At 41.9% G+C, this 27,673-nt stretch overlaps 1 protein-coding gene across 1 annotated transcript; it reads right to left on the bottom strand.

Moving 5' to 3' along the window:
• Positions 1-502: 502 nt before the first annotated feature.
• Positions 503-25,344, bottom strand: Rnf20 (ring finger protein 20). The gene is made up of 21 exons (XM_036178670.1): positions 25,171-25,344; positions 24,856-25,008; positions 23,811-23,965; positions 19,236-19,403; positions 18,975-19,122; positions 18,529-18,711; positions 15,702-15,820; positions 13,200-13,346; positions 12,200-12,277; positions 11,907-12,026; positions 9,452-9,631; positions 8,465-8,600; positions 8,000-8,121; positions 6,752-7,116; positions 5,502-5,619; positions 4,212-4,361; positions 3,599-3,811; positions 2,846-2,971; positions 2,559-2,699; positions 1,855-1,956; positions 503-1,565 (listed from the first exon to the last, which is right to left on the bottom strand). The coding sequence occupies exons 3-21, from the start codon at positions 23,937-23,939 to the stop codon at positions 1,389-1,391; spliced, it is 2,922 nt and encodes a 973-aa protein (XP_036034563.1). The 5' UTR covers positions 23,940-23,965; positions 24,856-25,008; positions 25,171-25,344; the 3' UTR covers positions 503-1,388.
• Between the last annotated feature and the right edge of the window lie 2,329 nt (positions 25,345-27,673).

Here is a 27,673-nt window from a genome sequence, read left to right as displayed (position 1 = left end):
GAATGATATTTAGTTAAAGCTATCTTTAGCAGCAGTGACAGAGCAGGTGCCTGTGGGAACAGAATTCCCGCCAGACAGTGGCCTGAGCAGCCATGCCATTGAACTGCAAAGTCACAACAGCTGGCTGAAATAGCAGTAGATTAAGGCATAACCACTGTGCTGAAGATAAAACAATACTCTTCCTTTTAGGTGGTCAGTATGGACTCAAAACAACTGGGAAGGGAGAAAACTACCTCAATTGATGAAAAAACTAAATATTGGCAACACAGCCACTCTATTAATTTTATTAATTCTGTTCAAAAGAATCCATTTCACTGGGGCATGGTGGCACACATCCCCAATCTTAGCTCCAGCAAGGCTGAGAAAAGGGTACTGTAGTGATTTGAAGCCAACCTGGGTTACACAGCAAGAGACCCTATCTTAAAATTTCAGTTTTGGAATAGCAGGTATAATAAAATCAACTATTCATAACAACAACAACAAAAAAAAAACCACAAACACAAAAAACAAAACTGAATCCTGCTTTAATTGAAGCATGTAGTATGTATTAAAATCCTACAGAAACATTACTGAGAATCTTCTGGAAAACAGGGATCATGCAATCCCTCTGGAGAGACAGATGAGAGTAATTCACAGCTCACCAACACCTCCATGCATTCCCAGGCTACCCAGATCTCTTCACAATCTCATTCCAGATGTTTCTTAAGTTCTAAATCTGATTTCAGTAAAAAACATAGGGGCTATCATGTTTGATATTATTCTGGCCTTAAGAAATTAAAAAACTATTAAGTATCTAAATTCTTAAAACATAAATAACTTTAGCAAGAAATTCAAGTGACCCTAAAAGTCACTTTGGTAGAAGTGGGAAATGGATTGAATTGTCCTGGATGTAATTTCATTAAGGCTTCAAACCTTCCAGGAGAGACTATCACAATTATACCATTTTATAACCTAAGTTAAGAAAAGGTTTACAACCCAAATCAAGAAGTCTGGGCCCAAAATAAGCTTACTTCTAAAAGCTCTCTCCTGCATAATAGCATATGTTCACTCTACCTGTATTCTCTCTTCAATGTCAAAACTATCAACCTGACTTCTTTAGGAGGAATGGGCAATCCAAGTTAATAGGAGAGGCCCCAGAAGAAAACGCTGAAAAATCTGAGAGTACACAAACAAAGCTGATAGGGAAGACAAACAGTAGTAGCTTCTAGTTCATTCTAAAACCCAAGACTTGAGGTCTTTTTCACTAATGTTCTCCAGCTACTGGACAGCAGAGCCTGGACAAGTCTGAGGAGCAAGGGAGTTGGCCAACTGTCAAGGCGAGAAGAGGTAGAGGCCTGGTGATTAATGAGTAAGTGCTTGCCTAGCCAGCTCCTCTGTCTTGACTGTGATCAGCCAATGTAGATGCGATGGAAATCATTGGCACCAAAAGCAGCATTACATTTGGGACACTTGCGCTGGCGGGTGTCATAGCGAGTCTTCACACACTCAAAGCAGAAAACATGGAAGCACTTGGTCAGCACTGCATCCTTTTTCCGCATGTTACAGCAGGGGCAGGTCAGCCGTGCCTAAAAATGAAAACCAGAGTCTGAGAAACCATAAAGCTCATGACTCAAATGCCTATGATGTATAAGCAAATCAACATGACTGCTGGCTCTAGGAGAAGAGCATCACTTTCCCTAAAAATAAACCACTCTCTGCTTGCCTTCGAGTGAAGGTCAGTGACTACTCTCTCTTAGTGCTCCAGTAGATCACTGCTGCCTTGGCTTAAAGTCACTATCTACTGACTACACTGTGCATTAGTAGACCAGTTCAGGCCCTGACAAACACAGGTGCCACCCAGTCAGTTTTTCTAACCTTGTAGTCCTTTATCTCCTCCATCAGAATCTCATCACACTTGGGCACATTGTCTGGTTTCTTGGTGGTCTCCAGCTTCCTTCGAAGCCTAGATATGTCCTCCTGCAGCAAGACAATAAACACAGTAGACACATTTCCCAAACCGGCCATTTTTGACAGAAATCATTTCTCCAACTTGACCTTTCTATTGTAGAAACAAAGAACTTCCTGTCCTTTCATGTCCAATTATCTTTAGAAACATAGGAACTTGCAAATGCCTGTTTACAAGACACTTTTGTTTCAGAACAGGCAACCCTAATCCTATCCCCAACTTAGAACTGCACCAATGAGAGCGATCTAGACGCAGATGAAAACACAACCTAAACTCCAGAGAGCAGGCTGCCTCAGTGTGTGGTAACTGATGATTTTATGGTGAGGGTAGACCTGGATTGAATCATTGCCATACTAAGAAACAGCTGGCATGAGAAAAAAGAGAAGAACAGCAGTGTGACTTTAACCTTCAACTGAAGTTGTATTACTACTTAACAGTTCACCACTTTACAGATTCCACAGCTATTTGTTTCACAACTAAGGAACATGGCATGAAGCAGACAACGCCAGTCCCTTCCCACAAGGTCCTTCAGTCCAGCAGTTGATGGTGTACACCACTCACTGCAGCCCTCAGCACTGAAAAGGTAAATACAATCAAAGACAACTGCTCTTGCCTGTGCTCGTTTGAAGTTGAACAAGTCCTTTTCTTTGGTGACACTGTTCTCCACGATTTCCTCCTGAAAGTCATGGAGCTTCTTCTGAGCCAGCTCTAGCTGTGCCTTGAGGTCATCTGCCAGCTGGGCTGCCTCTATGGCCTGCGTGGAATGCAGAAACATCCTCTCATCATTCCTTCTTCCAGGGAGGGAAATGACATACGGAGTGAACTTAAACACTCCAGGCAGCTTCTGCTCGCTTATCCCTGGAGCCCACCCGTCACGGCAGGTTACAGAGGCCAGCATACCTTACGCTTATTCATCTCCAAGGCCTGAGTCCTAAGGCCTAGCTCCTTCTCCCCGGTGCCAATATTACTCTGAAGCAGGTGCTCCTTCTCTTCCAGCTTCCTTACCACCTGTAACTGGGCATCCACCTGTGCAGGAGAAACATCGTATTTTAACGTAGGCAGGGAGGAAAATAAATTTAGTTATGTTGTTTACCCACATATCCTCAAAAATTACAACATGTCACAAATGTCAAGCTATTGTTGACTTTTCCCAAGAACTTTTCAAAATATATCAAAGATTATGATTACTGAAGGCTTCAACTTTTCACATAAAATATTTGTGAATATTCAGAGTTTGGGAACCTAAATTGCCAAGAACAGAAAATTATATTTAAGGATATTCATCTTCTGTAGCTATACTAATCCTCAAAACATGGCCACTCCAACCAGAATATAAGCACTTGACTCAAACCAAATTTAACTCCATTTCTTTCAGAACAGCTAGAGGTTCTGAATTAATCTTTTTCTTGAAATCAATCTACAAATACTCCCAACAGGTAAAAAATAGAATCACACATCCACTTCTGGCCTTTCACTCACAAACTCTCACCCCAACATCAAAATCAACCAAGTCAGAAGAAAACATCAGGTAAGACTCTAGCACACACATTTGTATCACACAAAGAAAAGAAGCAATCAGTTTTGTGGGTGTCTTCCTGCCAGAAGCTCCCTCCCTACCTCAACAGAACGAAGAACTCCACTCAGCCCAATTACCTGAGTCTTCAGTGTCAGCACCTGGTCAGCCAACTCCTCCTTCTCCTCTTTAAGCAACTTATGGATCTGATTGGACTTGATTCGCTCAGACATTAGCTTGAAGTTTGCATCGTCCTTCTCCCGCAACTGCTGCATCAAACGGATGTTCTGCTCCTGCATGTCCTCAAAGGCCTGTCCTGTGACATCCATCTCAGAGAGGAGAGCTTCTTCCTCCTAAAGTGAGGGAGTGATTAGCAAATATGACAATGCCAAAGGATGAGCAGAGGAAAGTAGACCTTCCCTCTATTCACCTGCATAAGTTTTAGGTCCATGATCAGAAAGTATAAAAACTTTTCTTTTCTAATCACTATATCCCTCGGTCCCAGTCAGCAAGAAAGACGCGGTCCTCAGAAAATAAACAGCTAGTCCACTGAAGGTAAAGATAAATTCTCTGCTGTCAGATACACAAAACAAAATAAGGGAAGAATGACAGACAAGAATTTCAATGTAATAACAAAGAAAATGATAGAAATTATGAACAACAAAGAGGAGTAGATAGAATTAAAGGCAAACTTCCCTGACAGTAACTTACCTTTCAGATTTCTACTTCAAATGTTAACAAAGGTGTGCCCACCTGCTTGGCCATGGCTAGCTTCTTCTGTAAGTATTCAATCTGCTCCTCCACTGCCCGGATCTTCCTCAAGGCATCCTCATCAGCCATTTTCTTGTTCTCTTTCTTCTCTTTATCCTCCAAATCCTTGAGTCTCTGCCTGAGATCCTCCAACTACAGGAGGAACAGGATCAAGAGAAGCCATCAAACACTTCCCAAACTCTATCAACATTATGCACACATGGAAACCCCACATAAGCAAACAGTACAGAATTCTGGAATACGATAAATGATATACTGAGAATAACTCAGTTCAGCACACCACTCAACATCATTCCTGCATGTTATGTATCTACAGGCAGAGGCTTTGCCTATTATACATACTTTTCTTTGGAAGTGTTCAAACTGTCTTCTCTTTAGGCCTCAAATTTTCAAGAATAAAAACATTTCTCTTGAGATGGACATGACAGTGTACATCTTTAATCCTAGCACTCAGGAGGAAGAGTCAGGTGGATCCCTGAGAGTCTGAAGTCAACCCTGGCCTATATCATAAGTTCTAGGATAGCCAGGGCTTCACAGAGAGACCCAGTCTCTGAAAGCCAAAAACAAACAAACACACAAAAAAACATTCCTCTCAGGGGTGATGGGATGGATGAATGGTTAAGAACACTGGATGATTTTCTTGAGGACCCATGTTCAATTCTCAGCACCACATGGCAACTCACAACCATCTCTAACTCCAGTTCTAGGTGCCCTCTTCTGCCCTCCACTGATATCAGGCACACATGTGACACCCAGACAAGGCAAGGAAAACACCCTTACACACAAAATAATAAAAAATCCCTCTCAGATGCAACCAGAAAAAGAGAATTACTATAGAATAACAAAGATAAAGTGGTAATAATTTCTCAGGACCAACCAAGGAAGGAAGCATTTTAAAAACCTACTCCAAGTTGTTTTAATTCTGACATATTTTATTACCTTGCAGAGAATTTTAAAAGCCTCACTTCAGAGAGTCATTTTGTTTGTTCTGTTTTGTTTTTGTATTTTGGTTTTTGAGATAGGGTTCTCTGTGTAACCCCAGCTGTCCAGGAATTCCTTCCATAGACCAGGCTGGCCTCAAACTCAGAGATCCACCTGCTTTTGCCTCCTGAGTGCTGGGATTAAAGGCGTGCACCACCACACACATAGACAGTCTTTGGAAAGGGGACAAAGTTGCTAAGTTGAACACTAGTATTAAAGACAAAAGCACAAAGGACAACCCCACAGATGAAGACTGTCACCAGGATGACAGATGACAGAAGGCTGGGTTACCTCAGCCTTCGACTTCTTCTCGGCTGCCATTAGCTGCACTTTGTCTCTCTGCTCCTTGGGGGCAGAGCGATACATATCTAGCAGTAGTTTCATCTCCTTCTGGCTCTCTTGTGCCTTCCTATGACAGGGTGGTGGAGGGGAAGAACAACAGGGAGAGAGCAAAGGACATCAGAGCAAGAGCACTGGGATGGCCGTGCTATTCCATAACAGGTTTTCTACTCTACATCATTTGCTTAGGTTACCAGCAGACTTCTGCAACACACTTGGAGAGCACAGAAAAGAAACCCGTACCTAGGAATCACTTTTCTCTTCAATTCTGCTACTTAAAGTTTTACAGTAAGTAACTGTGGCACTTCTGACACAGGCACATTTTAGTGGTGCCACTCAGAAACTGAGTTAGTAGACAGATCTGAGATGTATTTAGTCAATCACTAGGGTGATTTTTTATAAGGGGAAATAAGTGTACTTTAAAAAAAAATCAAAAGCAAGGACATTTTGAAAGTTTAAAATAAACTGCTAGTCTTAGGGTTGGCAATGACAGTTGTAAACATCAGTTGGAGACTAACACTTCATCTCTTACTAAATTCTTAAGCTTAACTACATGTGAGCTCAAGTACTTTAAGCACAGCAAACACTTAAATTCAAAGTACAAACCATGAAAAATAGCACTTAAATTCAAAGTATAAACCATGAAAAATAAGAGTCAGAAATGCCAGTTCCACCAGACATTATTGTTTATGCAGTAGGAAACGAGACAATATGTTATGTCAGGACAAAGATAATGCTGCACTGAGTTACATCTATTCTTCTGTCTGGATCCTGTAGGAGGAAACTGCATAAGGAATTCTTGGTTTGAGGCTGGCATACCTTCAAACCAGTCAAGTGCAAATAAATTAGAGATGTAGGATAATTTAAAATGCAAGTGATGCCAGCAAATCACCCAAACCTAAAAGCAGTAGTCAATTTCAGTATTCTCTGGTGTGCTACTTCAATGTAGTATCTGTTCTCTTAATATGAACCCATGAGAAGTAAAGGCATCAACCAGGAGCTGACTGGCTCCTAACCACTCAGCAACACTGTAAAATAGCCAGGTAAGCCACCTGACTGCATATCTGATTGAAAGTCAAGACCATATTAATTGTACATTAAGCTACACCTAAAATACTATGTAATGACTGGCGAGTCATACACACATAGGCAAACAGTACACTCTCAGGTTCGGGCTCTGAATCACGATAAACGTCGCTTACTTCAGTTCAATCTTCAGCTGCTTGATAACGTCTGCTTCTTTTTTCCTCCCATCTTCATGCTTCCCTTTCTCTTTATCCTTAGCAGAATCTCTCTCTTTTTCTGACTCTTTCAGTTTCTGTTTCTCTCGTTCTCTCTCCTTTTCTCTTTCTCGTTCTCGCTCTCTTTCTTTCTCCCTCCTCTCTCGTTCTTTCTCTTCTTCATCTCGTTTGGACTTAACTTCACTGGCCTCCTCCTGAGGTGCCTTTGATGCTGAAGGATGGGCGGGCAGGCCCTCAGAATCTTGCTTTAGCTCTGTGGGTTCATCCTTGGGGTCCTCAGTACTAGACTGGGACTGCAGGAGAGCACTGCCACTACGCAGTCGCGTCTAGGAGACAAAGCAGGAGACACACGTCAGCTCTGTGGAGCATACTGCTTCCCTCACTCCTACCACCCTTACCACCACCAACCATGGTGAACAATGCTTAGTCCACTGTGAAAGACCCCCGGAGAGGTCTCCCCTCAGGAGAGACCCCCGGCTCAAGGAGCACGCAGCGACCACGGATCAGATGCAACAGCACGAGGTTTATTTAAACACAGGTACCTGGGGCAACCAAGTCTCTCGGAAAACTTGCGCGCCTCTGGGTTGGTAAGATGGGTTTTTATAGCAAGAAGCGCGGGAAAGCATTAGTCAAAGGGTTCTGATTGGATAATTTAAACAAGGCGCGAATGGTTACAAAGCTCTGATTGGACAATTCAAGTGAGGCGCGAATAGTCAAAGGGTTCTAATTGGACAAAGCTCTGTCAAAGTGAGGCGCGAATAGTCAAAGGGTTCTAATTGGACAAAGCTCTGTCAAAGTGAGGCGCGAATAGTCAAAGGGTTCTAATTGGACAAAGCTCTGATTGGACAATTCAAAGTGAGGCGCGAATAGTCAAAGGGTTCTAATTGGACAAAGCTCTGTCAAAGTGAGGCGCGAATATATGAGCATGAATCAAATGGGGCGTGAACTCAGGCTCAGGGCGGTTTGTGGGTTTTTCTCTTGGTAACCAGATATGTGTGTTGACTCAACCCCTATCTAGAATTCCAGCTGCTCTGGCCCTCCCGCACTGACGCCAGGCAGTCTGCCCCTGACATCCTGCTTATCTATCGGCTATCTGGGCTGCGGTGGGGCCATTCTATTCCCTGGAACTGTCTTTTGTTCCCTTATAAGCCTTGCAAACATAGCATTACTATAGGGGTGCCGGGGGGTCTTTCAACTGTTCGCGGATACCTTGTTCAGGTCCGACTGTGCCTCTCTCAGCTTCCGCTTATACCTCAGGACCTCCCCCTTCAGCTGGTGGTTGTGATTCTGGAGGCTGCTAATGAGATGCCGCATCTCCCGGTTTATGGGACCTGAAAAAACACAGCAGCAATATGAAGAGCCTCGAAAAGGGCAAAGTCTCAAGCAGAGAAAGCTCAGAGCAAATCAGGAACTTCTGAATAGCAAGGAGAGGTAAAAAAAAAAAAAAAAAAAAAAATGCTTTTTCTCAGAAGATGGAAATCAAATTGCTTGAGTGAATTAAAACAAACACCCAGGCTTTGGGTCAAAATGAATTACAGGATTTGATTTCAGGTACTTCATTCAGATCTTCTGAGTTTAAGTTAGAATTAACAAATCCCAAAAAAAAACTCCTGTTTTATTTCAAAGAAAGAATTTACAACAGACAGGACACAGGTAGAGCAAGAGTGATTTTACCTGCTTGTTCGTTGGCAGCAAGGGTTTGCTCAAACTCTATCCTCAGCATCTCATACTCTTTGCGGACCTGGGCCAAGGTATCCTCCAGCTGGATTACTTCAGTTCTCAGCTTCTTATGCAGACTAACCTCATCTCGCTGCAGACAAAGAGCCAAAAAAATTCATAAAACTTTACTCTGTCTCCTAAATTCAATCTGTAACAATCTAAAAAGATAAAGGGAAAAAAAAAACTGCTAAGAAAAAAAAATGCTAACTCTGAAAATCTCCACTTGGACACTTGCAAACCCCAGATGTGATTTAGAATCGTGACTTTGAGAACCTGCAGGACGCTGAAGAAAATGGCACTGCAAGAACTTGGCATCTAGCTCTGAGGTTACAATTCAGAAGGAGAACTAACCATACGCTAAAAGTAAATATAAACTAACATTGAATGTATTTAGTCAACATACATGAGAACTCCAACTACTTTAAACATTACCTTAAGGACTACAGAAGACACAAACTGAACACAAAAATCAAGTTCTACCTCCAAAATAATTTACCTAAATGTGCATGAAATGCCACAAAGGCACAATGTCCATCTGTTCTCCCCAGTTTCATGAAGGCTGGTCACAGGGCACACTTCTTCTAACTACCAACACACTTTTGATCTTTATCATCCACTTCTCCTCAGAAAGACTTCATAGTCAAATCAGATGCTCTGTCTCCTCCATTACCACATCTTTAGATAAATACCACTAAATCGAGCTGCAACCTAATGAGCCCCACTCTCCCAATGGACTGTAAGATCCATGAGAGCAGGAATTCTGTTGTCTTATACACCCACTGGATGAATAGGATATTAATTATACATGGGAGCAAAACCATAAAATGTCTTAGGCAGGCAATCACACAGAGAAAACAAAGCAGGAGAGGGAATGGCTGGCTCAGTGGTAGTGTGCTAGGTCTCATACCCACAACTACAACAAAGAAAAAAGCTCACTGTTACCTCAATGAGCTCAACCTGGCGTTGGTGAGTTCCCCGGGTGCCATGAAGCAGAGTCCGAGCCTCATCCAAGTGGGCTTTCAACTGTAGACTCTCATTGTACAGGACAGAGAACTGTGACTGCATGCAGCGATATTCTGGGGTTTCCTTAACCACTTCCTCCACCGCACTCCGCAACTCCACCTTAGGAAAGCCCAAGGGAAAGGCACATCAGAATCGTCACTCAAGTTACAATGGGAAAATATCTTAAACTCACTGATGCCCCATACACTTGGAGCCATTACTCAGACCATTATGAAGTCTATATTACCACTTCTGGGTAAAATCTAGTCCCTGCATAAACTAGGTCACCCAGGACTATTTTGATATGTGTTTCACATTGTTTAAGTCCCAATCCAAACAAGCTAGAAGAGCTGCTGAAAGAGTTGCATGAAACTGACCTGACCAGCATATCTGTTCTGAAACACAGCTGAAGACCCTAGCCACTAGTTGTTCTTTATTAACTATCACAGGAAATATTTCTGATTGGCAGTAAAAATGGTCGTTTTTCCTCAGCAATCATTTCTTTTAATTTCCCAAGAATTTTAATGAAGTTTTTACTTTCAGTTCAAATATCTTTATTATTTACTAATTGAGAAATAAAGTATAAATGACAGGCTATGGATGAAAGAAGGATAAGGAAGAATTCCAGAAGAATTTGTTCTCCTAAAGACTCTGTAAGGGAAAATTCTAATAGGCAGGAATGAACACCAATGGATTATTAACCCTGCATTTACAGGAAACTCCACAGCCAAATCTGTGACCCATCTCTGGCAACAAACACCATGTGACCAACACTCCCGCACAGCATGCACATTTTCCTGCCATTTATCTTACAAACACTCATTTTTACCCTACTCACCCTGATAACTCTACTGCTCATTTTTTAACAAATTCTAAGTCAACAGACCTTGATTTAGTTTATGAACTGTTACTGGTTACTCTGAGTCTGTTTCAGAACAAGACTGTACAGACAATATATGCAAAAGCAGGTGAGCACACAGCACACAGCCATAGTTGCAGACACGTCTCCCTGGTTTTACTAGGACTGTTTAGAGCTCTACATAGTTAGGATACACAACATGGTGTTCTGTTATACAAGCGCTATGTAAAATAACCACCCTTAATCCACCAGTTACCATTTGTTAACTCTGTGTATACTGAAAACATTTAAGATCAGCTTTCCAAGCATATTTTAAGTACATGATACAGAATTATCAAATTCCAGTCATCATATGGAGGTGAGGCCTCCAGTGTTTACCCAAGCTGCAACTGAAACTTGGGACCATTTAATCAGCACCTCTCCAAGATCCTCTCCAATTACCAGCATTCTATTCTCTACTTCTTAAGAGATCCACTTTCTTAGCATCCATATATTTCAAGCAGTATTTGTCTGCTATGGGATGTCTTTCTATATGCTGTGAATACGTATGGCTTCCATTGGATAATATATAAAGCTGCATTGGCCTATGGCAGGGCAGGATGGAGCCAGGGAGGAAAATGCAAAAGAGATAGTTTAGAGAAGAAAGGAGAGGGAGAGAGATGCCAGCCCACTGACCAAGGAGAAACATGTAATGGCACAAAGGTAAAGCCACAAAACACGTGGTAATACATCGATTAATAGAAATGGATTGAGTTAAGTTATAAGAGCTAGCTAGCAAGAAGCTTGAGCCACAGGCCATACAGTTTGTAATTAATATGAAGCCTCTGAGTGATTATTTTATAAGTGGCTGTGGGACCGAGGGCAGGAGAGATCTGTCTGAACTGCTGAGCAAAGCAGGACTGGAGAAATTTTTGTCTACATTTGTCTATCTATCTGTCTGCCTTATTTCACTTAGCATGTCCCCCAGGTTTATCAATGCTACCTCAAATGACTAAATTTCCTTCTTAGAGGCTGAATAACATTCCACTGTACATATATACATTCTTTGTTCATCTTTGGTTAAATGTACTATTTTTAATGCTACGATAAAATGAGATCATTTCCATAAAGTCTGTTTTTGGTGATTTTACAGTCTGCAACTTTACTGAACTCATTTCTAGTTTTCAAGGGCCTCTACAACCTCTGTGCGTAAGATCATCACATTTGCATGTATGTAAGATCATCACACCTGTAGAAAGAAACAGCTGTACTTCTTCCTCTCCAATCTTGCTGATCTGGATGATACTGACCAAAAAGGCAAGAATGGACATCCTAAACCTTGCAATTCTTCAGAAGGCATGTAAGCAGTCGGCAGGTCACAAATGGCCTTTACCGTGTTAAGAGATATTTCACTACACCTAATTTGTTGAGCTGTATCCTAGAAGAGGCTGGCTGCATTTTGTCCCTATTTTTCTCGACCCTCATAAAGTATACAGGTTCACATGCTGATGAACAAAGCATTTGTTTCCTCTCACCCTTCAGAACTCGGCCTCCTACCTTCAACTTTTCATTCTGTGTAGTGACCTCTTCAAAGTCTTGCCGAAGTTTCTCTAGCTCACAATGTCGGTTCTGAGCCAACTCTTTGTTCTCCTCAAGCTCTGCATTCATTTCCTCAAACTGGAAAGGATCAGGAAAAAAGCAGATGAGAACGAGGAGAAAGGACTCCTCAGACATCCCATTTCATGCTTCCCATGTTCCCTGTTCCACTCCTTCCTGGGAACCAATCCCAGTCCCTAGGCACAAAACCTGTTCCCAATGAAACACCATGTCCCAGGTGGGGCAGACTCTACCTTACGGGCATTGATGGTGATTGTACCTCCATAAAGACTGCTCCCCGCTCCATATACCTTATAGCCTTTTGAATTCACCTATAGAAAAGAGAGAGACCAGAAAACTTCAGGTGCATGGCAAAGATGAGTCCTCAAAAAAAAAGCTTGTGTTTGCAATGGATGCTCATTACTACAGACATACAACTGCTCAAAGTACTGAGAACAAGTGACAATCAAGTGCTCAGCCAAAAGCAGGACAACACACACACACACACACACACACACACACACACACACACACACACACGCTCAGAGCACAGGGAAGATTATTAAGGGCTAGAAGGTAGGGTGGACTACTGTGAAACAATACCTCCTGGACATGACAGGGTTGTACTCATGAACTCACAGCAGTTATGGCTGCCTGCACAAGATTAAACTAACCAATATACTAGCATTGAAGGGAAAAGGGGTTGCCTTACCCTTAGCTGAAGAGCTACTGGCACGTGATTGAGGCTAATGAAGGACAGTCATTTTTCTCGGGGATGCAGCCCGTGGTATGTTGCCCACCCATGAGAATATAGCAGTCCTAATAGGGCCCAGTGGGTTATTTTCAAAAAATGAAGTTTGGAGGGGAGCATATGGAAAGGAGTTCTAGAAGAATTGGATGGAGGATGATGGATAGGATCAAAATATATTGTATACATGTATGAAAGTCTCAAAGAAAAAAAGAAAGACTATTTTCTTGGGGGAAAAAAAGTCAGAGGCTGGAGAGATAATGGCTGAGCAGTTAAAGACTTGCACTCTTGCAGAGGAGCCCAGCTGGGAAGCTCCCTGCATCCACAGGTGGAGACTCAAGCCCATGTAATACCAACTCCAGGGCACCCACTGCCCTCTTCTGGCCTCCACAATTACCTGCACATATATGGAACATATTTCCTTTCTCTCTCTCACATACATACATATACATAAATAAAAATACATTCATAAATAATTTTAAAAGCCCTTATAAAACAGCACTGACCCGTTCTAGGACTTCAGCCAAATGTCGGTTGAGCCGCTGTTCTCTCTTTCGGATTTTGTCAATGTCCCACTGCAAGTCATCAATCATGGACTCCAAGACAGACACTCTTGACTCAGCTGTCTCTACTTTAGCCTGCAGCTTACAGAACTACATCCCAAAGGCAGGCATTCAGAAACAACAACAAAAAGATCAAGTCAAAAAAGTTCCAAATTCCACAAAACTAGCCCTGCTCATATACAATTTCAGAAAAAAATTATCCAGCCGGGTGGTGCTGGCACACGCCTTTAATCCCAGCACTCGGGAGGCAAAGGCAGGCAGATCTCTGTGAATTCGAGGCCAGCCTGGGCTACCAAATGAGTTCCAGGAAAAAGGCACAAAGCTACACAGAGAAACCCTGTCTCGAAAAACCAAAAAATAAAAAAAATAAAAATAAAAATATCCAACACCCAAATGTAAAAATAAAGTCATAGATTCAGGTGAACAGTTCTGACACTGCTACACTCACAAAAACAAACAATTGCTAAGAACTTTCACACAAGGACAAGACCAGGTAAGATTCAGATTCAGTAATCTCTTGAAATCCCATGAAAAACATCATTTCCCCAGACAGACCATAAATCCATCAGAAAAAATGAAGATTGGAAAAAAAAAAAAGAAAAAAAGAAAACATCTGGTATCAAATATTTGAGAAAATATTAATTTAAATCAATAACATCTCTTACTACCAACTTTCTCTCTCTACATATCCAGAAATGACAACCCTCATAGAACAAAATGGAAACTTCTAGTGTTTTTAAGCTGACTCCTGAGCAGTTTACAATCAGGTTGTATGTGAGTGTGAGCATGTCCAGGCATACATGTGCCACAGCTTGTTATGTGGAGATGAACAACCTCAGATATAAGTCCTTGCCTTCCAATTTCCTGTCATATGTCACTTCCAGGCATGTCCAAGTCTCCGACTCCCATTTCACCTTAGGGAGTGGAGTATTGGGATTAGGGACCCATAATACTACATTCAGCTTTACGTAGATTCTGGGGATCTCAACTTTGCATGACAAATTCTGTATCCACCGAGCCATCTCCCCAAGACCAATTCTGTTAAGGAGCTATCAACCAGCTGATGCTACTAAGCATCTTGTTTACAAAACTGCCCCACATTCCCATTACTCTGTATATACCTTTAGGTTATTTTTGTGTGACTGTCCTTCCGTTAAGAGAGGGATCTGTTCCTCCTCTAGATCCTGGACAACTTCAGTAGCCAGCAAAAATAATACTGTGTAATTCTGAGGCTATGCCAGAAAGATCATGCAAGGCCTGCTTTGTTTCTTGGAGCATTCAATGTAAGTCAGCTGCCATTTAAGAAACCTGCAAATCTTCCAGGTGGCAACTAAGGTACACTCCCAGATGACAGGCAACATCAAGAACCAGCAATGAGAGCTGGTTCTACACAGGAACCCAGGGGGTAAAAGAAAGCTGCCCCTGTTTACTACTGCTGAGATTTGGGAAATGCTTCAAAAGGAGACCTTTCCATCTTGAGAACACCTAGTTAATGCCCTACAACATGACACTCCCATTTATTTGTAAATGCTGCTGAACTATAATCACTTTGAAGGTTCATGAGCATCCAAGTTTTATAAACTCCCCAAATAATGCTAACACAGACAGTGGAGTGAAGAACCTAACACTAGAGCTCAGGAAACAATGCAGGGAAACATGGCTCGGAGATTACAGATTCATGAGCGAATCACAGTTTTTAATCACCTGCTCTCTGATTGCTCACTAACTTTTCATTTGTTTACTCACCAGGAAAAATGGAAGCTATTTTGCCATTAGGAGTAATATTCATAAAGTGCTTAAATATTAAGTACCAAGTGAACAGCAACTAGTAAGTGATTAATTAGCATGAAAGTTTGGTAGCCAAACCATCATAGGTCAAGTTTCAGCACACAATCATTTGAGCTAACAAAATAATTAGACTCATGAGATGAATCATCCAAACCTTCATCATTTTCTCATAAGCATTTTACGTAGATAAATGCCCAAACCCTGCCATGTGTTAGTCATGGAACTATTTGTGGCCTAGTCTGGAGTGAAAACGCACAGTCCAAGTTCCTATGGCATCACCAATGCAGACAAGTTCCCTTACCCCACTCCCTGCTGAACTTTTTCACCTAGCCATTCCTCAGTATCATTGTTCATAGTCTTCTATATTTAGGGCAGTGAATTATTTAGGAATTTACAATTTTTGTTGTGTTGTGACATTTCTTCCCAATAATGAAGATCCCAAACTATTAAATGGAGGCATGAGAAATCTTTAATCATTTTCTTCCTTGAATCCACCACAGACTTTGATCTCTCAGCATTGACTGTTATTGTCTCACACTCTCTTCAATATCGAAGTATGCCTTCTAGAATAAAGTGACCTCTCAAAGTTCTCCTAGTTCTGACTTGATGTCAGCCAGAGCTACTAAGAATGGCTGTCACTCCTTTCTGGTCAAGTACCTCCTGAGACATGGTGTGATGCTTCTCCTGAAGGAGGTCTGTCAGCTCCTGGAGCCTCACATTCTCTTGCGCAAGGAAAGAGTTCAGCTCCTGCACTGCTTCCTCCACTATCAGGTTATCTGAGGAGAAAGGACTGAACTTTAGTTTAGCATTGATAGGCTAAGCTTCAAAACTGTCTATTGCACCAAACTATTGACCTGCCAGCTCACCTCACTATCCTCAGAACGTCAGAAAGTAACCTAGTGTTTATTAGCTCACAGAAAGTTAATTAGTTAAGTAAATGAGTCAACCTGCAACCATGACCTACCCTCATCTCTTTTTGTTAAGACAAATGCCTTGAGCAATAAATGAAGGCTATATAATTTTAATCAGATACAATTGCCACCACCAAAAACGGACTCTTTAGAATTTAGAATAGACAAGATTTCTAAGCAGTGTCAAAATTAAAGCAATAGAATTTTATTTTTTAAGGCAATCACAAAGTCCTATAATTAGCTAAAACCAACATGAGCATCTATTGGGATGAGGGGACAGGAAGCAGAATTTTTATCTTCAAATAATCACATATAAAATCATGAGGAACAAAGATAAAACACAGGAGTCATTTACCACAATATTATGTTAAATGTAACCCTGAAGCTCAAAATAAAAAAATATACAGAACACTTATAAATGCATAAGTTACATCTTTAATATTAAACACATGCTGAACTTGTGTGTTTAATATTAGTCACAACTATTACAGTTAAATCTAAAGCACTATAAATGGAATCAATTATTCTCAGGTTATAATGTACATATTATTTACAAATATACAATTTAAATATCTACAATTCATTACTTCAAGTGTTTAAAATTGGATTCACAACTATTACAGCTCAATCTAAGATTAGAAATATAACCAATTATTCTCAGGACACACATTATCCTTTGGAGTTAAGGAGAATGTGTTCCCACACCACCTGATGCCATTGCTCTCAGAAACCATATAGAACAGGCCAGTCAAGTTGTGGGCTCCCAATTTCCATATAGGAAATCACTTGTGGAACTTTTAAGACAGACAATTCCCTGAGATCCATCCCAAGCTTATTAATTAAGAATCTCCATGGGCATGGCAAAATAAATGGTGACTCTGAGTTAAGTACTGGTGCCTAAATTTTCATTCTTTCCATATCACAAATTCTGATGACAGGTTCTAAAATTCAATTAAAAACTCGGTGAGCAAGACCAAACCTATGGATGAAAATGAACTTCCCAAATGGTTAATACTCAGAATTATAATTCATACCATATATATCTTTACCTTTTTATCAACACAGATTTTCTCTGGGTCTGGGTCACAAAAAGGTTAACTATTTACAATTTATAATAAAATGGTTTTGTGTGTGTGTGTTTTTTTTTTAACTTAAACCCGATCTTAAAATACATTATCAAATGTTTTTTCTCTGTGTGTGCATGTGTCTGTCCTATGTGTACAGGCATGTGCATATGGAGGTCAAAGGATAACCCATAAGAACTAGTGTCTCCTGCCACCATGTAGGATCTAGAAATTAAACTCTGGTTGCCAGGCCTACATTCAGGCGCCTTCAATGCTAAGCAATCTTGTAGACCCAGAATTCTAAAATATTTCTTAGTACTGTTTGATATACTACTCAGTTTAGTCCCTTTACAAATATAGCGAATATTTGTTATTCGCTTAAAACATCAAATGTAATATCAACATAGCCTCTGTACATGGTATATTCCCCACATGACTATGATTTAACAATACCCTCTAGATACTCAATTAGAGCCAAGGGAGACAGAAGTATCACATAGCTTGTTTTATAGTAATCGGAAGGAATAGTCACATACATTCACTCCCCACTGCAGTATCCTAATTAATAACAACTGAACAAGCATATTAATTACTATATAACCAAAAAAGAAGCAAAACTTAAAAAAACTTTCTATAGAATAATTTATTTTACTTGCTCACCCAATGAATAAACCATGTTATACCTAACTAATTTATTTTAGAGACAAAGTTAAATATCTTGATAATCAGGGCAGCTAAAATACTACAATCAGAAGACGGGAGAGATGCCTCAGTGGTTAAGAGGGTGCACTGCTCTTGCAGAGAAGCCCAGTTCAGTTCCCAGCAATCCACACCAGGTGGCTCACAATCACCTGTTGCCTCCAGGTCCAGGGGAATCTAATGCCCTCTTCTGGTCTCCTCAGTTACTCACACTCACATGTATATACAACCTACTGCATACATACATGCAATAAATCTTTTTATAAAAGATTAAATAATCAGACCATGGCTATTAGTGAAAACTTAAAATCAAGGTACTTTATCTGTATTTGAGAAAGAGACCTTTAGTCATTTTGGTACATTTTCTATACTGTAGGAACATGAGTTCTATATTAAAACTCAATAATAGTATTCCAAATGTAATTTTATTTTAAGACTTTTTCATCCATTGTTTTCCTATTTTATCTCTTCAAACACAGGAGTGTTATCATTATCTCATCTAACTCCCTTAAGAACATCAACAATAAAAGAACACATTAAAACTCACCTTTTGAAGTCAGGACAGTCAAAATTAATTCTGCTACTTATAAAAAGTTAGCATATCATACTAATTACACTGAGATTCACGAGGTTTAAAACTCCATGGAATTTAATTAAATTGAGCCTCTTCATTTCTGCTTTTTGGTGCTGAGAATAGAAGCCAGGACCCAATGTGTAGCTAGCCACATTCTACCACTGAGCTGCACCCAGAGCCTCACAGAACTGAGTTCTTCCTTCCCAAGCCTCCCAGTCTCCAGTTTCTCTCCTCACCTCCACTGTTCAGTTTCCGAGATAAGAGCTCCACCTTTTCTTGCAATTTATCATAGACAGTCACAATCTGGGACACAGCACGGCGGGAGGACTCCACGCGCTCCTGAAGCTGTGACTCCATCTCTTCACTGGAACTGCTGGCCAAGGTAGCAAGGAAAGAGAAAGCTGGCTCTTGCCCTTCCCCTGAGAACATGGGGAGACAAAGAAGCCCCCAAAATTATAAATCTGGAAATACCAAATTTTCCTTCAAATGGACAGCCTCAAAGCAAAGTTCAACTTCAAAAACTTAAGTAACTAATCCAGTTACAGGGAGAGAAAAAGAAGCTCCCAAATTATAAAGCTATAAAGAACAAAATCTACCACCCCCTCAAGTGGCGAGCCTCACAGCAAAGCTCAAACAGCAGCCAGGTAACTAATGCAATGACAGATTCTTCGCCAACACTTGCCTCTCTCACGGTCATCTTTGCGCTCCTGATTGCTATCAGAGTCAGGCTCTGGTTCTGGGACAACTAGGGCTTTCCTTTCTGTGAGGAGGTCTCCCAAACCCTGGTCCAGATCGTAACGTTTAAGGATGATACGGATGTTTTCATCGAACTAGGAAGAATATGTACAGTTAACAGAAAAGAAAGGGGCAAGAGTGGGAAACTAAGCGAGCACAAAGAATGAAAATGCTGCTGTGAATCTGGGTAAACATCCAAAGTGGCTACCTGGCTCCAGTACCGGTTTACAATCAACAGTGAGGCATCGTCCGTGGCCTGGCGTCGCTCCAGTTTTTCAATGTGTTCCCGAAGCTCATCTTCAATGGCCTGTCTCTGATCTAGCATTTCTGCCAGCTTACGATTTTTGGATTGCAGTGTTCGAATGTCTAACTCCTCCTGCCCCAGGAAGCCAGAATTAGTCGCCACAAAGAAATTAGATAAACAAGCTGTTAAACTCAATAAGCTCACAGTAGTTCATTGGCTATTTTCTATAAATAAACAGATCTTTACAAGGACTAAGGACATAGCTCAGCTGGTTAAGTAAGGGCTTGTCACACAAGCATGAGCACCTAAGCTTGATCCTTAGGGCCTACTTCTAAGAAAGCCAAGCATCGTGGCACATGCTGTAATCCCAGCACAGGGAAGGAAGAGACAGGTAGATCCCTGAGGACAGCTGGCCAGCCAGCCTAGCCTAATTGGTGAGTTCCAGACCAAGTAAGAGAACTTGTCTACAAACCAAGGTCAACAGCAACTGAGGAAGATCATTGGGCCCCATATATACACTCATACATACACAAAGAAATCTTACAACTAGCAATTAGGTAAGAAGTGGGAGAAGAATAAAGGAACAGGTATAAGATCATTTAAGGAAACAGCAAGATGGTAGACTCTCAAGCTCACCATCTCACTGTTCTATTAATATAAATCTCCACAAAGTAACACAACATTGAGGCTCTACCACGTAGCTAGTTCACTATCTAACTTATAGACACTGCCTTCGATCTCCTAGGCACCACTCTTTATTCACTCAAGATCTGGCACTTAGGATATTCTGTAGTCCAATACCTACCCATGTTATAAGGTGACTTAAACATAGGTATAGATGAACTATCTAATCCCCCAGCACTCTGTTTGTCAGTATTTTGAACTCTTTAATGCCAAATGACTGTCTCCATCACTGGGTTTCAAGGATGCCTTTTATTCCAAAACCTACATTGCAGGAATCATCCAGAACACTGCTCCCTCCATTCCAGTTTCCCATTTCCTAAACAAAATATGTCTCTCCAGATATCTCATGTCCCTACAATAGGCCTTTTACCTTATTTAGATCTCCAGAATTTTGGAACTAACTTTCTTCCACTCTGTCTCATTTCCATTACTTTCTACTTTGCTTTCTACTATAATATAGTCCTTCAAACACTGTCTACCATTCTCCTATATCCTTAATCCATTATTCTATCTTCATGAACAAATCTCAACCTAAATTAATCCAGATATATGATTATTCTGTCCCTGTACTCCATATTACAGGAGTTCTACAGAAACTCCATAAATAAACCAAGAAAACTGGTGACTTTACAAAACGAATTCCTAGTACTAGCAAGTGAGCACCCATTCCCCATTTAAAGCAGTGTCACCTTCTCTGGAGCCCCTTCACACAATACTAAAGAGATGGCTTTGTTCCTTATTTAGTAAGAAATAGAAGTCACTAGTCAGGAAACTAGTAAGTCCCCCCCAACTCTCTGACCCATTCAACTCATCAACCTGTGGAATTTTTTTTTCTTTCTTATTTTGAGAAAAGGGCTCATGTAGGCCAGGCATGACCATGTAAGGAAATACCATACCACTGACCTATATCTCCAGCAATATGCACACATTCTGAAGACTTCAACTTCTATTCAGGCTCCTTTCCTTTCATCAACAATCTCATTCTCCAAGGTAGGCACAGTAGTACAGACATGAAAGGCTGAGGCAAGAGGAGCTAGAGTTCAAGGTCAGCCTAGACTACAAAGAACTCTTGTCCATCAGCAACTCCCTAGGCCTTAGAATCTTTTGACTTTCTCTAGTTTCTGTCCTTGGAGAAGCTGGGGAGTACAGGAGGCAACAGTGTGAGGAAAATAATCACAGGTAAAGAAATAGCAGGTGGAAAGGCTGACACTTTTGCTTTTTTATTTTCTTCTTACACAAAAGTTAATCAGCCAGGCGGTGGTAGCACATGCCTTTAATCCCAGCACTCAGAGGTGAATCTAGCCTGGTCTACAGAGCTAGTCCCAGCACAACTGGGGCTATTGCATGAAGAAACCCTGTCTAAAACAACAACAACAAAAACGTTAAGTTTTTCAAAAAGAAGCAGAGAAAACTGCTTGATGATGAGAGCAGGCTGCTCTGCAAAAAAAGTCAGCTAAAAGGCTAACAGTCTTACTTTATGAAAAAAATTGGTGAAATTGAGATTTTAAAGCCAGAACTGTTTGAAGAAATTGCTATTTCCCATCTTCCCTTTCAGTTAAAAGGTTTGTATGTGACTAGCAGCTCCCCTGTGCCAGCTTATTTGTACTATTAGTAACATGTTGGAACACAATCCAAGAATGGAGTTGTGTGAGAATTCTGAGCGCTTGAGAGAAAACTCCAAAGAAACAAGACAGGAGGTCTTGTCACCTCAGTTTCTTCAAAACACAGAATTGTTCTTGGAATGTGTTTTCATGCTCCTTCCAGACGTAGCACATAGAAGCAAGTTTACTTCAGCTATGAAGAAACATGTTTTTACCACCTGTAGCTTGACCTTGTGACCAGACACCTTCAAAGCACTATCTCTACCCAGTCTCCCTAACTCCTCCCATGTTCTTAAGCTCAGTATCATCAGCCTCAGCACTATCTCAGCATAGGTCTTCAGTTTCCAGTAACTACCTGGTGCTGAATCCAATGTCTCCCTTCACTCCAATCAAAACATTCTTCATTTGGCATCTCCTCCAAATCAGACTTGTCTCCATGGTCAAAGTTACTATACTCAACTCCCTATCCACTCTAATATCTAAAATATACCTTAATGTTCAAAACCAAAACAAGCTAATTCACTCTCCACAGCTGCTAAACATACTCCTCTCATGTTCTTCTCTTACCCAGTAAGAAAAACCTTACGCCCCAAATCCTACACTGATCTTCCGTTTCATGTGCTTCATCCAGTGTGTTTATGCTACCTCCTTAATCCAATTCACAATGATCTCTCATTTGGACAACTCTAATGCCCTTCTGTTTGGAGCAAATATTTCTGTGCTGTTTTTCAGGAGCCAGGTTTAAAAGAGCTGGAGTGGACTGCTCCATGCATACTGCAAGAGTTCACAACTCAGAGGGACATTAGATTCTCACTTTTCCTGCCTCTAAACCTCAGCTGGCTCACTCTAAAAACTTTAAAAGTGCATAAAAGGAGTTATTACCCTCAAAAGAGGCAGGAAAGGTGAGGCTGTCAGGGGTCGGGGTGGGGGAGTAAGAAAGAACAAGAGAAACAATTCTGCTAGGTGCACACGTGATAATCCGTGCTCCCACAGGAGCTTCCTGGGTCTCCTTGTTGCCCTCTGGCTAAAGTCCAAGCAGGGATGTGTGTTCTGCTTTCCTTCCATCAACCTATTTGCTTGTCAGTACCACTCTGGAAACTACCATCTACGGGCTATAAAGCACAGTGACCAGCAAATAACAGGTGCTGGAGAATGGCATAAATGCATGTATGTAGGGTGCACAAATAAAGGCTGCTAAGACAAAACCACCTTCCAGCAGCAGGATGGAGTACTAGAACCAAGGGCAGCTCCCTAAATGACACTTCATTAATAATTTATTAAGCAAGATCTTATTCTGACTGAAAAGCAAAATCAACTTCTCTGAACCTCAGCGCCAATACGCACAAGAAATACAAATGGAAAGTGTCTGCACACTATATTCCCTTGACCAAGCCAAATCTTTTTCCTTTTTTTTTTTTTTTTAATGATTTTTGTTTTGTTTTGTTTCGTTTTGTTTTGTTTTTTCGAAACAGGGTTTCTCTGTGTAGCTTTGCGCCTTTCCTGGAACTTGCTTTGGAGACCAGGCTGGCCTCGAACTCACAAAGATCCACCTGCCTCTGCCTCCCTAGTGCTGGGATTAAAGGCGTGCGCCACCAACGCCCGGCTTCAAATACAGAATCTTATCTACATCAAACTCTAAGCTTCTGATGCCTAAAGATACTACTAGCCATAAAAGAAACAATACTTTATTGTCTATGGCATTACCTAGCCCAGTAACATCTAACAGCTCACTCTTCTTACGTACTTGCTATGTTCACAGCAATGTTAACTCTTTACAGGGACTCCCACTCTGTCTCCATCATAACCTGTTGCACGCAGGCACTGCAGATTCATTTCACAAACAAACATGGGCACTGGGCGGAAAAAAACAGGCCATGCAGCTTAGAGACAAGGCTGAGAGCACCCCCTAGGTTGCTGATCTGACTCTCATTTGGCGCCAGCACTCTCAAAGGCTTTGCTAGAGTGCCTCTCGGAACACGGCACTAAGTTTTCAGCAAATGAAAAATGCAAACGAACTATAACAAAGACAACAGTAGCCACCAGACTCTCCAGAGAGCACCAAGGAACACCTTGCAAATAAAGATCAAACATCAATACACCTCGCTTCAGAAACTGATCACCACATCACTTCATCTATTCTTTCCTTCTTTTCTAAGGCCTCCCCCTTAATTCAAAAAGCTTCCATAATTTTTTACTTTCCAGTTACAACTGACAGAAGCTAAGCACACTTTCACAGCATGATGGTTTCTCGTACCGTTGAAGAGACTCCCCCTAGCTTAATCGTCTCCACTGTGGTCCCTGGATCTTCAACAGCTGCCTTTTTCTCTGGAGGCACAGATGTGCCTGGCTCTCCAGCAGCTCTTTTATTTCCAATCCCCGACATCTCGGCATAAGATGGGAGTCACTTTCCTGAATGGAAAAAACAAAAAACATGAACTAAGATATGCAAAGTAAACAACAATGTAGAGTACCTATGTATAAAAACTAGCAATGTATTCCACATCTAGAAGCACCAATCCTATAACCAGTGGGGCAGGATCTGGGAGAAATGGGAGCTGAACTGATAGGATTGAAGATTTCTACATAAGATGTTAAGAAGTAAAGGCGGCGGCGGCGGCGGCGGCGGCGGCGGCGGCGGCGGCGGCGGCGGCGGCGGCGGCGGCGGCGGCGGCGGACGCCTTTAATCCCAGCACTCGGGAGGCAGAGCCAGGCGGATCTCTGTGAGTTTGAGGCCAGCCTGGGCTACAGAGTGAGTTCCAGGAAAGGCTCTAAAGTTACACAGAGAAACCCTGCCTCAAAATAAATAAATAAGATAATAGTCAAAGAATGAAGAGACTGAATAAATTTTAGGACTCCACTTCCTGAGACACAAAAATAAAGAGAAGGGCAGTTTATTTATGGCAGAAGTTAATGTTAAAGTGTTCAGAGATTCAGAGCTGAAAGAGATGTGGTGAATGTTAGCTAAGTCATTAATCCTATACAAGTCAGTTACTTCTGAACCTGTTTCCTAAACCAAGAATAACAATATGCTTGCTAGACTTAACTGTAACGGACAGATGACATAATCACAAAAATAATTTATCATAATGTCAGATAAACACTATGCACCCAAGAAATGCAAGCGTTCTCTTTACAGTTCCTTTTCATAAAAGGCTCTCTTCGTAGCTCCAGAAATGTCAGACCTAGGTGAGCATGCCAGCGCTTCGTTTGGGAAGCCGGGTTATCTTAAGAGACCGCATTTGCCAACAATTCCCGTTTCTTCATCTGCACAAACGAGGTACACTTTTAGTGTCCCCTACCGGACTCCGGTTCCGAGGCTCCAAGGAGGCGGAATGGATGCTAGAGTCCTTTCGTGAGAAACCCGACCATCACGAAACTACCCGCGGCTGGCTTCCGATTCAAGCTCCAGGTCAAGGCATCGACGGCGAGCAGCAATCGGAGTCGGACCTCGCCTGGAAAGAGAGGAGGAGACAAGAGCTGAGCAGGGAGCCCAACTTGACTGGGAAGCGTCCAACGAACGCAGCTTCGGCGTGGCTAGCTACGGGCCTGGAAGAGGGGCCCCGGGAGTCCGCCGGAGGGACTCCCCGCCATCACAGCCCGACCCCAGGGCGAACCTGGGCTCCCGCTGCTCACGCCGCGGGGCGCGCGGCTCCCAGCCGTTATTCACGTAGGCCCGGGTGGGAATCCCATCCCTCACTTCGGACCTGCAGTGAGGGGGAAATGAGCTTCCTGGAGGCGGAGGCAAGGAGAGGAAGTAGGGAAAAAGAAAAGGAAGTTGCTTCAACGTCGCCCGTTCCACTGCTAGAAGGAGCGGGCGGAAGTGACGCATTAGAGGCCGCCTGGCGGAAGTGACGTTAGGAGGGCGCAGAGCGGTCTCAGAGGGGCGGGAACTGGTCAAGCTTAAAGACCTGGAGGGTTCCGCTTCTTCAACGCCAGTCCGAGAGCCTGCGCCCTTTGTTAGCCTGTTGGTATGTGCCTTAGAAGCCCGTTATCATCACTGATGGAAAGCGTTTTGTTATGTTCTCTGTTACTGAGGCGATCGTAGCTCGTCCAAGCTGCCGATTAGCTGACGGTCCTGTCAGTCTCCGACGGGCAAGCGCAGACGCCTGGAACTTTTTTTTTTTTTTTTAAGGCGATCAAGAGTTCTGCAGGAAAACCAAGGGATATGACAGATTTCTGGTCTTGTATGATTTCCTTAAGGGAAATTCTAGTGGGACGGTGATGGCACCCGCCTTTAATCCGTCAGCAGGCAGGAGCAGGCGGATCTCTGTGAGTTCAAGGCCAGCCTGGTCTACAGGGCGAGTTCCAGGACAGCCAGGACTACACAGAAAACCCTCTCTGGAAAAACGAAAATAAATAAATAACCACATACCTAAATGGGGGGCTCTGTTTGGCACTACCTGCACACTAAACTCACCTGGAGGAATTGAGCCCCTTGTAGGGTAAAAAAACACCCTTCTCCCAAATCGTCTCCATTCTATGGATTCTCATCACAGGTTTGAAAAATATTGCTTTCGTGTTTGGGGAGGATAAGATGCTGACCCGGGCCCCGGAAAAAAAAAAAAGGATAAGAACAAATCAATTAGTATTCTGTAATCTTGGTACCAGTCTAGATATAATTTTTCAATTAATGTATTTGTGCACAATTAGTGTATGCATGTGAGTGCCCACATGTAGAGGTCAGAGGACAGCTTTCGGGAATGGGCAGCACTCCCATGGCATGGGTCTCAAGGACTGAACTCAGGTTGGCAAGCGCCTTTATCCTCTAAGCCATCTTGCCAAACCAGTACAAGTCTATTTTAAGCTAATTAAGTTTTGCTCTTTTTTAAACTTAGTAATAAACCATTTCCCATTCAATTATACTAAATGCATTTTAATTATAGAAAGACAATCGATCTAACCTGCTCGTGAAAAACTGTACAGATTCCAAAATTGTGGCAAATTACCCAGTGATGTCAGATAAAGGTCCAGGAATGAAAGAATGGTTGCTGTATCTTTGAAAAACAATACATGTAGGCATGTTTGGAGAAAAACCTAATCCACACTGAATTTCTGGTAGTATGAAGAATGTGGTGTGTCCTTGTACTTGATTGGTCTTACCTATGCATGAGATAAGAAAGTCAACTGTGGAAAAGTGAATTCTCATGTTGTCTTGGACTACAGTACCTTACCTGGTCCAGAGAAAATCGTCTGTATATGGACTTCACACTCCCATTTAGTGAAACAAAAGGCTGAAAATTGTTTCCTTGACCTACCTGTTGAAAAGACCACTGACTAGCAAGCAATGGCTAGTATTGAGGAATAGCTATATGCCACTTTCAGCATGAAAATTTAGAGATCCAATTCCAGAGCTGTTACACACGAGTTATTACTGTCTGCACTGGAGCTTCAGCTCCCACCCCCGGTACTGCCTCCAAGCATAGGGGCTCATTTAGGACGAGATGAGAAACAGAAGCTCCCCTCTGCCATCCCTGGCCAGAGAATCAAGGGATTGCTGCTTCAGGTCCCTGCCCTGAGCTCCTTGTCCTGTTCTGTCTCCTCTTTTCATCCTTTTACTTCCAGGGCTCTTGTGTGAGGACTGAAACTAGCCGTCTGTCATTCATAAGAATGAAGCCAGCAATCTGGGGTTGTAACAATGAAGAGACTCGAGAAAATGGGAACAGATCAACAGTGTCACTTCTAACTTTAACTTCAGAGTGCTAGAGAAAATACTGAAAAAACAAACCTTTCTTGAAATTTTAAATTCTCACCATATGAGTGATCTCCCCCCCACACACACACACACACACAACTGCTGGTGAAGTTTATCATTTTCAAAAATTCTAGTAAGTCGTCTGCCACCTTCACACATGTTAGCGTTTTCTTCAGAATAACACACATACATGACAACAGAGAAAGAGGCCAGCTTGAGGAACTGGCTCATGAGATTGTGGAGTGGGTTTGGGTTAGTTCAAATTTTGCAGACTCAGGGAATCGTTGTAAGTGGAGTCTAAAGGCAGTCAGTCCACTGGGAGAATCCTTTCCCACTAGAAAAGGAAAAGTTATCCACTAGGCTTTTTCCTTAACATTAAAGGACTTCACTGATTGATGTCTAACAACTTAGTGGAGGATAATCTT

The sequence above is a fragment of the Onychomys torridus genome, chromosome 2 (assembly GCF_903995425.1).
Source record: "Onychomys torridus chromosome 2, mOncTor1.1, whole genome shotgun sequence".
NCBI lineage: Eukaryota > Metazoa > Chordata > Mammalia > Rodentia > Cricetidae > Onychomys > Onychomys torridus.
This window is presented reverse-complemented; position numbering and strand designations above follow the sequence as displayed.